General features: G+C 36.0%; 1 protein-coding gene across 1 annotated transcript in view; it reads right to left on the reverse strand.

Moving 5' to 3' along the window:
- LOC106461401 (mitogen-activated protein kinase kinase kinase 1-like) overlaps positions 1–14,480 on the reverse strand; it is a 44,241-nt gene that overhangs the window by 28,560 nt on the left and 1,201 nt on the right. Inside the window, exons 2-5 of the mRNA XM_013921221.2 lie at positions 11,828–11,943; positions 10,847–10,931; positions 9,448–10,147; positions 8,688–8,942 (exon numbers count right to left, since the gene is read on the reverse strand). Of these exons, the coding sequence (XP_013776675.2) occupies positions 8,688–8,942; positions 9,448–10,147; positions 10,847–10,931; positions 11,828–11,942 (1,155 nt within the window). The 5' untranslated portion in view covers position 11,943. The remainder of the gene's footprint in view (positions 1–8,687; positions 8,943–9,447; positions 10,148–10,846; positions 10,932–11,827; positions 11,944–14,480) is intronic.

Below are 14,480 nucleotides of genomic sequence, written 5' to 3' on the forward strand. Positions count from 1 at the left end.
TCATCCAGTCTGGATTGATGAACAGTCATCTTCACTCCCAAACAAAGTGGATAAGGAGAATTCCACTTACCCACGGAATTATGGAGAGGACATGGAACACTGTTTCACCAAGGGCCTAAGACAGGATTGCATTGTGTTCGGATTTACGAAGAGATAGTAGATCCCCTGTATGAATAACCTAGGGGTCCAAGCACACCCCCACTGGATAGCTTAGCATCAAATCTGGACTGATTTTATGAGTAGGATCCCGTGTAGGTAGGTCCTGCTCCTACCAAGATATAGGAAAAACTTCCAGAGACCTGGGTGTGGTAAGGACTCTCTAGCTCCGCTAGCAGAATTTTTTTTGGGGGGGGGACATGTGCGTAGTGGTGAGGCCCGAGGAACAGGCCTTCGGAGACAGTGTAACAGGTGAACCATGTTCCCCAAATTTTAAAAGCAAACTGATCCTGACTGATTCAGTTCGAACATCAGCAGGGACTGGCAAAATCCCTTTAGCTTTACCCATGATAGTCCATGAGTAGCAGTGAATTGTGAGATAGGACTACCATCCAAGATTGAGTCTAGATGGTCTTATGGAACATCTCGTCTCGACAAAGCCCATTGCAACCATGAACCAATATAAAAGTTGCTAGTGCGGAATTGAAAAAAAAACAAGCACACCTGACTGGGCAACACTGGCCACTGAGTGGGTTCCAAAAAAATAAAGAGGGACCCTAAAAGAAAAAAACCCATAAATCAGGTAAGAAAGTTACTCACCTCCTAGTCAACACAGCCACAGGGGGAAAGCAAGATCCTATGGAAGAGGAAACTGCCAGATAATGAAGTGTCGGGAGAAGTCCACATACTGGCCCACAAAATATCCTCCAGAGAACAGTTCAGATGAGCAGCCAATGACATTGATAGATGCTGAATCTGGTGAGAAGTGACATGGAGCATATTTTGATCTTCAACAGATAACCCTGAATAGGCTATATGAATCAACTTCTGAAGCCCCCTGGTTAATATAATGGGTGATAAATCCCAGGACACTGCAGGAGCCCAAAGAATAAAAATCCGGTTCCTAGGGCCACTGAACAGTTCTGTACGAGCCACATAACATCTAAGCATTCTGACTGCACACAACAAACAATCTGGGTCTGATCAACTGTAAAGATGAGAAATGCCTGGTAAATGAATAGGAGAAAAGAATGTATTCCCTGCTCTGGCAGTGAGAGTTTTTGGTAGAAAGGATCTGTCTGGATAAAGCAAAACATAGGTGGAATGATAAAGAGTCCGCTGAACATGGATGGCAAATAAATCAGGACAGTGGTGTCCAGAAGCTAAAAACAATAAAAAATATACCTTGAGGGAAAGGTGATACAATGAACAGGAGGCCACAGGTTCGAAGGGATGATGTAATAATGCGTGTAAAACAATTCTAAAGTACCAATTAAGCAACTGAAAAGGTCGTTTGGGTTGAAGAATATGAAAGGATCATAAGAGATGAGATAGCAAAGGAGAGTCAAAACTTACTATACTTGGAATATCGAAAGTTAGCAGCTAAAGATGCTTTATATAATGCAATGGTAGAAGAAGCCAAACCTCTCAAAAATCCACAACAAAAAAACGTTATATTATGGAAACTGTTGTATGAAGTGGATTGAAGGCTCTTTGAAGACACCAATGATGATATGTAGTCCATTTCCGTTGATAGAATGCCATAGTAGGTCGACAGAGGGAATTATTCAAGTAAACAGAAACTTTAGAAGTTAAACCCCTATGTCCAACAAAGGACCACATAACATCCATGCATGAAGTTTGAGTTGTCAAATGTCCGGGTGTTGAATGTTGGACCAAGGTTGTCTCAACAAGGATGGGCAAAGAGGTAGTGGAAGTGGTGAACATTCCTGGAGCAACCAAAGAAGAGGAAACCATGTCCGAGCAGGCCAAAAGGGTGTTATCAAGAGAACCTGATATGGGTGGAATGAATTATAGACAAGACTCTGGGTAAGAGACAAATAGGAGGAAAGGTATACAAATGTAATCCCATCCAGTCTTGACTGAAAGCATCTACTGCCAGAGCTCATGGATGCGGAACTAGAGACCAGAACAACTGTAGGTGAGCATTCCAATGGGTTGCAAAGGTGTCGATCATTGGAGATTCGAAATGAGAACAAATCCATTGAAAGACCTCCTGATGCAACATCCATTCTATTGGAAGAATCTGATGGGGTCTAGAAAGATGATCTGCTATCAAGTTCATAACCCCTGGTACATGACAGGCCAAAAAATATATGTCATGGAATGAGCCCAATAAAGAGGATCCAAAGCCCCAAAACAAAGTTTAAAAATGAAAATGTGAACCACAAAACGTGACTCTTTAGTGCTCATATACAGTACCTGCATAGAAGGCATGTGAGGGCTGGTGTAAAGTTCTGCAAACAGATATTGCCAAGGGCAGTAGAGTGGGGTATAAAAGACTGAAGCAAGTGAACACGATGTTTAGTTGGCAAAGAACAACAGAAGATAGAGATTGAGAAATAGTTATTAGTGGCAGTGGAGGTATGCATGTTTTGGAATTTCACTATTCAAAGAATTTTCATCTGAGTAAGTAAGTAACGTTTCCAGAGAAGCATACAGAAAATATCATGAGCCTCATCACCCTAATTATTTCACAGAACTCTTTTGTATATAGCTAATAAAAAGGAAACAAACATGAAAAAAAAATCCTTTTAACTTTATAAAAACTAGCAGGGATTGACATATATGTAACCCAGCTATAGTGCTTGTCTTTGTAAAATTTAAATTATTTGATCATGTATACTTTAATATGGTACTTGCATGTAATATTCTAGTTATACATTTTCTTCTAACAATAACATATGATTGACTTAAAAAAGTACTATTAACACAATACACTATATAATGAGGCTGACTACAGTATGCTAGTAATATAAAAGATTATAATGATATTTAATAAGGCAGTTTCACATGTTACTATTCTGAAATCTGATTTTTTAAGAAAAGTATTATTTGTAATATATAATTTTCCTATACTGAAAATGTATTCCTAATAAGTACTCTCTTCTCACAACATTGGGTATTCTCGTTCACTGCTGCTCTCTAGATGCGAACTTTTTTATTACCCATGCCACAAATGATTCCAATGTGTCTCTTATGCAAATCATCATGCATCACTTATCCACCAATAGGAGAATAGTACACTCACATGACGCATGTGACTACCTCTATCCGCCTCTTCCAAACTATCACTTCAAAGTTTGATAGACGACAGAAGCACCTGAAGTGAGTGGGGAGGAAGAGTGAGAAGTGTAAGAAGAGGGAAGTACCTATTGGAAATACATTTTCAGTATAGGAAATTGTAGCTTCCGATACAATACTTCTCTCCGCTCACAAGATGAGCTAGAATCCCACATTGATTAGGAGGGACAGGTGCGAGGGAAGAACAAAGATACCCCCCAAAAACATCTGAAGGATACCTCTGTAGATAAGAGAGTCGGATACAAAAAGGGGAACCGCACCACTTTTGATCCAGGTATAATCTTTGTAGGATGTGTAATAAATTATGAGGGAAAATGAGAGAAGCACATCCAAGTGGTAAAGAATGTAGTAGAAAAGTGATCCTAACTAGAGAATGATATAGTAACTCAATCCCACAATAAGAAAAGTGGGTAAACAAGGATGTATCACATGGCGTAAAGTGGCTAGGGCTACATCCAAAACCTCCTCGTGGGGTACCGATATCCGTGCGAGGGTAGGATGAAGATCATACTATCTTCACCTCAAACCCAAGAACCGGGGAATTGAGAAATACTCCAATTCCTGGGAATTACACAGGATTAGCTCTGAGCTATAGATCCAGGTATTTGACACCCGGTATCAAAAGAAACTCTAATATGTGCAATCAACTCCTGTGACCATAAAACAGGTCAGGACCATCCATGTAATAAGAGAGAATGAGTGAGAGCTAAGGATAGAACTGGAATAATCCCACGTATCTCTTCTGTGACCCACAATACAGAAGGAGGAAGATAGACAACCTTAAACCTGTGTAAGAACTTATGTTGATTGGTTCACTCAAAATCCAAAAGCAGCACGAGTGGTACTGACATCCATGTGAGAGTAGGATGAGGGCTCCCAATCGAAGGACATGAACTGCATTTTGACGTCTTTTATGGTTAATCACAATTTGGAGGATATTACGTCATCTACAACATCAGAACACCACCACCCTACTCTGAACTGAATGGTTATAGCCATCTTATATGGAACCCATCCAGCAGGGTGCCTCCATGGTCGACCACCACCCCAGCAACTTGGAAATATTAAGTGGTTAGGACTCCCATACTCCACGAAAAGAAAAGGGGGGACTGAGAATGCATTGCGGAGCCCAGATGAAAGACATCAACTGAAACAGTGCAATGGGTGATCACAAAACCCTATTTTGGAAAGTAGACCATACTGATTTATTCAATCAAGGCATAGCAGGGATGGGCAGTTATCCCATTCTGCTTTACCTACGAAGTCCATGTGTGGTACTGTCCGGGATGGGCCAATTTATGAAGCAAATATTGTGAGGTTATTCACCTACAAGCGATCTTGTGAAACACCCCATCTCAAAGGTGAGCAAAAACCATGGAAAGGGAAGTGCTAGTCGATATGTCGTGCAGTGTGGATTTAGAGTTAAAGAATACCTAATGAGACACCGCTCGCCACAGAGTGGGATCCATGTAGTGAAGGTATGAAGAATGGGCTCCTGAAAAAAAGAAAGAATTAATAAAGACTTACCCAGTGTCAGAGTCACACAGAAGTCTGAATTACAGCCACAGGTGGAAGGTGAAAACCCGATGAGGTCCAAACCAAGATATGATGTAAATATTGGGAGATGAACGTGTTATGGTTGGTCCACACGCCCGATTGTATGATTTCCTTCAAAGGCTGATGAAGATGAGAATCGTGGGAAAAAGTAAGGTGTTGGATTTGATGAGAGGTAACACAGAATGAAGTATGGTGGGAAGGGGACAAGTAAGAATAAGCCAATTGGATTAAATGAAGAGCCCAATTGGTGAGGGTAAAAGTGGAAAGATCTCTCTGGATGATGAAGGTTGTCATGAGATAAAGAGACGGGACTGAGAAGGAAACCTTGCAGGCAATATAACAATGAAAGGTACACACAGGACATAGAAGTCTATCCAGATTGGGACATGGGTAGAGATTAGAAATAGAGGGAAGGAAAATAGGTGAAAAGGAGGAGTTACTCTCATGAGCTGCCGAGATTTTGGGAAGGAAGGAACGATCTGGATAAAGGAGAAGATAGGTATGGTGGTAAAGTGTGTGAGTAACATCGATGGAAACAAGTCAGACCATCCATGCCCACAAGCAAAAAGGAGAAGGAAATATACCTGAAAGGACAGGTGAAACAAAGAACACAAGGAAACAGGTTCGAATTGAGGTAAAGTAAGGGAATGGAGGACCACATTAATGTTCTAATCCTGAAAAAAATGTCGCTGAGGAGGTTGATGAATCTGGAAGGAACAGATTAACATGGTAAGGATGAGTGAGAGAAAAACCTTGCAGTAATGGGAAAGATGAAAGGTATAGGATAAAATCCCAATAACTTGAAATTGAGAAGACCAAAGCCCCCCAGTCGAAAAGCCATGTGAGAAATTTGAAGACACCAGCAACAATAGGACGAGCAGCAGGAAATCCTTGAACCTGGGCCAATGTGTGAAAGCCTTCCACTGATACACTTCCACGGAGGAAGGATAGATGGACAGACCGGTGGATAAAAAGAGCCGGCTGTAAGTCCCTATTAGAAGTGGATAGTAAACAAACAGTACAAGACATTCTCCCACCCCAAAAGATCCCAAAAGCAAAAACGCCATGTGTGGAGGGAAAGAATTGAAGATGGCAAATGTCCCAACATGGACAGAAGGAGGAGGAGGTATCCTACAAAAATCCCCTAGATATAGGTTGAACACCTAAGAAAGGAGGTGTAAGGAAGGCATTTCCTGTAGGAGAGTTGATAGGGTAAGACAAAGCTGGAAAACTAGGTGGGGAATAAAATGGATAGGATTAAAATAGATTACTACCCATACAGGCAACTGAGATTCTAAGTACATAGAATCAAGAAGAAAATCTACCTGATAGTAAGCTAAGACAAAATGAACCAAAGCATGTGTAGGGTGAGGTATGCAAGTATCCTCTCCCAAAATAGAGACAAAAATGCTCATCATGAAACATAATATCTTGAGAAGGAGGGGAAAATTATCCTGTAAAACGTATCTACTAAAGGCTGAGGTATGCCTAGCAGATTATACATATAGGCCTGGGAAGGGAAGCTATAATCAGGTGGAGGAAAACTCACAAAATCTGGATGACTAGCTTTTCTGGATCAAACCTTCTGTTGCTCTGTGGCCATCTTGTTTCTGTAATGACTGGAAGCAGGAGGTTGTCCTGGCAAAACTACACACTGGTCACACTTTTTTTTAACTCATCGTTTTCTTTTATCTGGTACTGATCCACCAATGTGTAGCCTTTGTGACATTCAAGTCACAATAGCCCACATTTTACTGTTGTGCCATCATTACGACCGTGAGCAGCTGCACTATTTTAGACATGTGTTTTGTAAGGGGTTTACCCCTAATGTTGGATAGTGTCATTGGCAATGGTGACACTGTCCAACTTGATTGTATTTTGAATTTTTGAAGAATAATTGGTCTTTTTAATTCTGTTTAATTCTTTTATCTGTTATTTGGACATATTTTGGTTATAACTCAATTTATTTTTACATTTTACTATAATTTACTTTTACTGGTTGTTTGGCACAGTTAGCATAGTTGCTTTGCACCATAAAACACCAATCAACCAATCTAGATAGCCCCAAAGGCTAAATGGGTTCACTAGTTGTAAGAGGAAGGCGAGCAATATTAGCGCCCAGGGTTTCTCACAAACAAAATAAATAGTGAGAAGTATGAATTATAAAGAATTAAGAAAATGGAATAGTCGATATAATGTAAATTTAAGTAAGTGTGTAGTGAAATAAAAATATGTATTAAATGTTATGTGTAGAAGAAAAAAAGATATTTAACTCAATTATCGATTTACCCATAAGATGAACTACGAGTAAACCAAAAATAACAGACACTTGTTAAGCCTAATCAAAGTGTACAGGACAAAGTATGTCATTAAGCTCTAATTTAAAAACTCTAGCCTAATAATAAGTATGTACAATATTGGAAAAGAAGTTTGTTTGGACCCCGGCTTCAGGGGTCCACACAAACAAAGTTAATATGAAGAAGTATAAAAGATAAATAATAACGAAAATGAAATAGATGTTATATTGTAAGATTAAGTGTGTATTGACAATAACATATACATGAGATGTGATGTATTGAAGAAATAAAATATTGTTAATTGAATTTATGATATATCAGTAAGATGATTTACAGGTAATCCTAAAATAACAAAGACTCATGTTAAGCCTAATTTAACGTTACAGGGTTAAGGATACAACTAAACTCTAATTTCAAACCTGAACATGACCAATCTAACTAAATTTATGTTATTGAACCCACATAACTACAGATAATCATATTAACAGTAAACAAATTCATAAACCATAACAGTATAATGTCTTATCTTTCCAAAGTTGGCAGACCACATTTCAAAATGTGTGGGCCCCCAAACTCGAGTTGAGGACCTATTTAGGTTAGCTCGTTGAATGAGCAATTTCCTGATGAAGTAAACAGATAATTTCCCAGTTGAGGACCACCACCTGAAGCTTGTCTATATGTGCTGATAGAAGATATAACCTCTGAAGTGGTGACTTAGAATTTGGCATTCATAATTCCAAATTGAATAACCACACTTACCCATGTTGGCAGAAAGAAATAAAAAGTAGAAAAAAAATTGTAATGAAGTATTAAGTTCCATAAGTGGGTAGAAATATAAAATAACTCACATCGGATAAGTTACAAATATCACTATTGTATAATAAAGAGTAAACTTGTTGAGAGAAATTGATAAGAAGATACAGCAAAAAAAAAACTTGAAGAGAGCATAAACTAAACATCTGAGCACGAAGCACTGCCAATCGAGAAGTGATAGTTAGGTAGAATAGTATAGAGGGAGTCACATGAGTCGCTTGGGTGTGTGTGGCATTACTCTTGGTAGGGGTTTGTTGCATGATAATTTGCATGTAAGAATCAGTCAAACTATGTGAATCCAGGGGTGCATGGGAGTGAAAGGTGTGTACCATGCAAAATAATTTTTGTAACTACAGGGAAGCACTGAACGAGAATAGCTATGTTTGTAAATGGAAGTAAGGTCAGAAACACACTTGACAGCTTTTATCTCAGTTTCGTAGAAATTTACGCTTTTTAATCTGGTTGTATTGCTTTAGTTTTTAAAATTAAAGTTAGAAAATGTACAATACTTAACAAATTGTTAATTAAAATCAGGCATAGATAAGTCACTTTGGAGAAAACCATGATAATTTTGGAAATTTATGGTAAACATTGGATTTAATAACTAAGTAAGACTGACTATTGCAAGTTATAAATGCACTGTATCAGAGTAACAGTATTAAACTGACTATCATAAATCAGTAATATATATTACTATAGTGAAAATTATTTGGTGTATTAAAAAATAACACATTCTGCTGTAAGTAACAAAGCACTCACCAGACAGACCACATACACCTTGTACACAGGGTCAGACATCATACTGGTTAGAATGTTACAGCATGTCTTCACTGTTATTTCAGACCAGCAACTGTGGCCCTCAGAATTTTCTCCCAGAAAAGTTCCACCTGGGTCAGGGTTTTCTTGGCTTAATGCCAAGTTGGACTTAACTTCTTGAGTCAATCTACGTAAAGCTGTTTCCCGAACTGTCCAGCTGTCAGACATCAGGCAACAAACAAGCTCCTGTCCAAAAACCTACAACATATGTTAGTGTATGAAAACCTTGAAAAAATCACAACATTCCATAAAAATGTTAATGCTTAGTTGATTAACTGCATAAGAATAAGTTATAAATTGCATAAGTCATTATTTGGATACCATGGCTTACATAATTTCAAAATCTCTTTTTTGCTAATCACTTAGGTTTAACATTAATGTTTGGTTATCTTCAAAGTTTAATAAATGTTTTGTGTGCCTTATGGTCATGGCTTCAGTATAAAACTAGTATATGGAAACCTTCATTGAACAATGCTTATCAAAGAAAGAGCTTTTATTTTTGCAATTAAATGAGTTTTTAAGTATAAAAATAATCAAAATTCCAGTTTTAGTGATAGTGTTAAAAGACACCTAAGTACTCTGTAATTAATAAGACACAATGTATTTATAAAGTGAAATTTCATCAAAAAAGAAGTTTAAATTGCATCATTATTAATTAAAAATTACTTTATTGTACTTAGTATTGTATTTAGAATTAGAATACCTTTATCCAAGGTTGAGCTTGTTTTAACTTTGTAGGAGTTAAGGACTTGGTTCTAGGAAGAAGAACAGAGTTTGTGAGGTAAGTTGGCACAACAGACAATGAACGAGATACTGCATTAGGATGGTGTTGAAATGATGGGTTAGATGGTGGGCTGAAAGAGTAGTGGGGTGATGAGTTGTGATAGTTTTCAAAAAGTGGGCTGGGTGAACATTTTGATGATACATTGGATGTATGTTGGAATACTGAATTTGATGAGTGATGAGGTGGTGGATTGGGTGAATACTGACATGATGGATGGAATGAATGGTGGGAACTTGTATTAAGTAATTGTTGAGATAAATTGCTTGAGTGATGAGACAATAAAATGGGTGTATACTCAGGTAACAAATAGGTTGACTGTTGTGATGTTGTATTATGTAAATGTTGGATTGATGGGTTGGTTAAATGACTGGTTGAAGGACGATGTCGACATGTTACATTAAGTGTGTCTTGAGATGATGGTTGAGGTGAATATTGAGATGAACGATAGGATGAGTGTTGGGATTCTATATTATATGTGTCTTCAAATCCTTGGTTATAAGAATGTTGGGATGAAAGGTTTGATAAAAGTTTGGCATTTTCTTCTTCATTTGATTGTCTGCTTTGTATAACTCTCAACTCAGTGTTTTTGTCCATGGTAAAGGATGATGATTTTTCTGATCTGAAAGATAAACAGACATATTTGAAGGTGACTTTTTTAGAGCTTTTGAAACTAAACTGGAAAATAAACACAATTAAAACAAAAACAATGTTCAAATGTTTGTATTAGCAAAAGATAATGCTTAAAAACAGGAAACTTTCATTTTGTAACTTGGAGATATAAATAGTATTTACAAGAAGAAAAGACTGTGTATGTATATCAAATTATATATGTGTTATGTACATACAGTGATCCACTCTGATTAACTTGTCTCCTTAACAAAATAATCAAAAGAGCAGTCAAATATACTGATTGTTTAAAGACACTTAAAACAATATATAAAAATAAAATCATGTTTTCAAGCTTCATCTATTCTAAAACTGAAATGAATACATAAGGATTATTACATTATAATAACTTGCACTGTAAAACATTACCAATACATTTCATCTAATAATTATATAAAACTTATAATCTGAGTTGATCATCTTGTAGTTTCTGATATGTTGCTCATCATGTCTTGCACATATATGTAAATATTTCTAGAACACAATGGAATCCAATAGGCTAGTTGTCAGCTTTTATGCTTCTAGTAACGATATTTCAGTAAAATTCTTAGGGTTAAAAAAACTTGAATTTTAGTATACAGAAACAACTGATAATATATTTATATCCTGGATATCAGTAAAAGAAAACTTTTATTCTACTTTAACTTCTTACTGTGAACTGTCTGACGAAAATACCCATTCACTTCGACATAATGGACACAAGATGGGTTCATTCTGACGTTGACATTCAGCAGCCCCTAATAATAATAACACAACAATCTCAATATGATCAAATAAGTCCCAAACAATAAAAAGACGGTGTTATAATAATCAAAACATTCCCTAACTACAATTACCAGCACTGATGTAATAACCATCCCAAACAATTGTACTTGCATGACTAAGCAACTCTATAATAACTATATTCTTAGAATGATCAAACTACCTCTAACAGCTGCAAGGATATGTTGATATGGTTAAACTAAACAATAAGACAGTCCTGCTATGATAAAATAACATATTGAATAGCTCCAATTGTACGTTCCCACCAGTAGAACACAATCCTGGTATGATCAAACAAGTAACTTTGAACTTAACAAAAGGGCACTCATTATATTATCTAATAAAGTAACTCTAAATAATTTACAATGAAGTTTCATGACAAAGAAAATATTGCTGGAAAGCTCTAAGTTTCGTTTCAAAGTCACAAGGTATATATAAGGTGAAAACAGACAATTGTTACAATGTAAAGCAGTGCTGAATTTATGCTAGATCTGAGGTCTGGAACCTGCTTTTTTTTTCTAATCTAGAGTAGGAGCACTATAATTAGTCTTAAAACTACCTCAGGTGAATCATTAATTGTTATTTGACTAACAGAGTCAACTACATTACTCCATCCCAGTCATTATCCTATTCAAATAATAGCTTCAATTACATTTAAGTTATTCTCTTCCAAAACTGAATATCCCTCCCTCTATCCAACAATATGGACATGGTATTTGTTTCTAGAAATTAAGCATTGGTGTAAAACACTGTTTGGTGCAATAATATAAAAGTTTTGAAAGAAGTTACAAAAGCTAGTATTAAGACTTAGACATGCTACAGTGTTGAAATATGGCAGTACAAAAACCACATAAAGAAAACATTAACTCACATATAGCTATGCAGTGTTCATGTAATTTATTATGACAGCCCTTGTCACAGGAAACAACACTTTCTTCCTTCAGCATTTCTAGCAGACAGATTGGACAGATGGAAGCTTCCTCCATTCTGAAACAAACATCTAGTTTGGTGTACTTGCTACAATTTACAATGTAACAAAACAACATAAAATCTAATTATAAGACAGTTACTCTTGTAAAAAAATTACTAATATATAGCAGAGAGAAAAATCAAGTAAAATTGTACACAATGCATTTTATCGATGCACTTATAGTATTAATACAGCACAGCTAGACTTACTAAAATAACAGTAAACCATGGGAAAGCATTGAAGCACAAACAGACAGTACTACCAACATAATATTTGCCACCAACTCCCAGGGCTGTACTGCATAAAATTCAAAGTGACTGATCCCAGATGCATGGTAAAAAACAAAGCAACAACGTGGTGCAGGTGTAAAGCTAAATAAGGAAGCTGAGAAAGTTGCTAGAGAAGACCCCAAATCAGATAAAATATTCTATGTATATATATATATCACCATTTCAATTCACCAAAATATTAAAAAAACACAAACATGGTCTGATTTTGGCATTGACTTAAAAACAATTAAAGCATTCCTTTTTTTTTCTTCTCATATACATTCAACATCATACAATCATATGTCATCCTTTGCTAAAAAATGCAATCAAACCACTGTAACTTCAGTCAATTACCTTGTAAGCTATGTATTAATGATCCAGAAAAGATACTGTAGCAGTTAAAAGTGATATGTACATGCATATGAAGTAAAATGTGTCAAAGTAGCTAAATGTTTCAACATTTGTATTGGTAGCTAGAGTATTCATAATGTACCGGTATTTCTGAAATGTTGCTAAATGTTTTCTGTTTCCATGACTTACCAGTGTTTTATCATAGTTCACTAGGGTTTTAATCCCAGTTTATGAGTGCTTTCACATTAGTGCTCTAGCTTGCAGTATGATATACCATAGTTCTCAAATGGGCTTGTTAGAATTTTTACTAACATTTTCATCATAACTTGCAAGTGCTATCACCCTGATATATTAGTTTTCATCAAGGTTTTACAATGGTACACAACAGCTTCATCTTGTCTAGCATCACCCTTTACTATGGCATTTGTTCCAAATATTATATTCTATAGTTTTCTACTACAGTAAACCAGTTTTTTTTCTGATTTATGCATAAATTTACAATACCAAACTATAAAAAAGATGTTATAAACAATCGGGAAATCTATATGATTGTAAAGTGGTATACTACACTATCTGGTAAATTTACTAAAGTGTTACGAGAGGGTAAAGACAACTGGCCTCATTCCAATTCATCTAGGGGCCTTACACTATAGTGTAATTTGCATATACATGTTAATCCAGCCTGACTAGAAATGTTTCAGAGAAACTGAACACTTAGTGCTCCTTCCATAATTTGGGGCCTGCCCCCTCCCCATGACACCCCTGTATTTCATGCCAGATTTTAATTGAAGAATTTGCCCTAGAATGTCTTTATAAAAATCATTGTATTTTTATTTAAGTAACTTAAAGCATTAAGTTATAAAAAAACTGAGGTCAGAATTATGTAGATAATTGGTCAAAATTTAAAGTACATAGTAGCTGGGTAAGAGATTCCTAGAAAAACTATGAAAAATATAGTTCTTATGACCATTGAGGCTCAGACCTGAATTAAAATTAAGCAACACCAGTAGAATGTTTATTTCTTTAAAGAGTTATATAGCAAAATCAAAGTAAAAAAATGCATGGTGAAAATCATGGTTATATTGAGATTTACTGTCTGTGTCAATACATACTGAACAATTAAACATCCATATGTTGTTCTGTGAGTTTTAAATATGTCACAGAAGCAAATTTGTTATATAAGCATGTGAGGCTAATGAGCCACATGTCAATTCAATCTTCTTCTCCCAAAAAGTCTATTACATAACAACTTGGTATCAGGAATGGGATTATTTACAGTTTTAAATAGGAACAGGTCTAAGAAGTCATTCTCAAATTTAAATATATTTGGAAATTTTCAAACAAAAAATAGAGAAGCTAGAAAAAAAAGCACTGAAATGTGATCACAAATTACAAAAGAGGCATTACATGAACAAAACCAAAAATGTGATGAAACACATAGAAAGCTGTTGAAAAGGTGTGCTAAAAAGTAACAAAACATTCATCAAGAAATAAATGATACAAAAATGATTAAATCGAACAACTACCAGAAATTTTAAAACATGTTTCAGGGGAATGACAGGAAAGCAAAAAGCATCAGCAGGAAAGATGAGTTAGCAGTCCGAGCCAAGCATAAAGATTAAGTTAGATATACAGTAAAAATATTGTTAATGGAAAGAGTACAGAATGCTATATATCAAGGGGATGCAGGGCACTATTGATAATATACAAAGTCATTATTAGCCAATGATATACACATCATTTGATGATGAAGAACTCAATTTTTTAGAAAATACTGTTTGCAAATGGCTTGAATGGGTAATGGAAGAAAAACTTTAATATAAGTTTAACATAACAGCAAATGTACAACGTTTTGTCATCATCAGGTACAAGTAATTTACACTCACACAGATACTGTTGCAAAACTTATAAGAGGTATCTAGGCACCCCGGGGT

This window comes from Limulus polyphemus, unplaced genomic scaffold, assembly GCF_000517525.1.
Source record: "Limulus polyphemus unplaced genomic scaffold, Limulus_polyphemus-2.1.2 Scaffold951, whole genome shotgun sequence".
Lineage (NCBI taxonomy): Eukaryota > Metazoa > Arthropoda > Merostomata > Xiphosura > Limulidae > Limulus > Limulus polyphemus.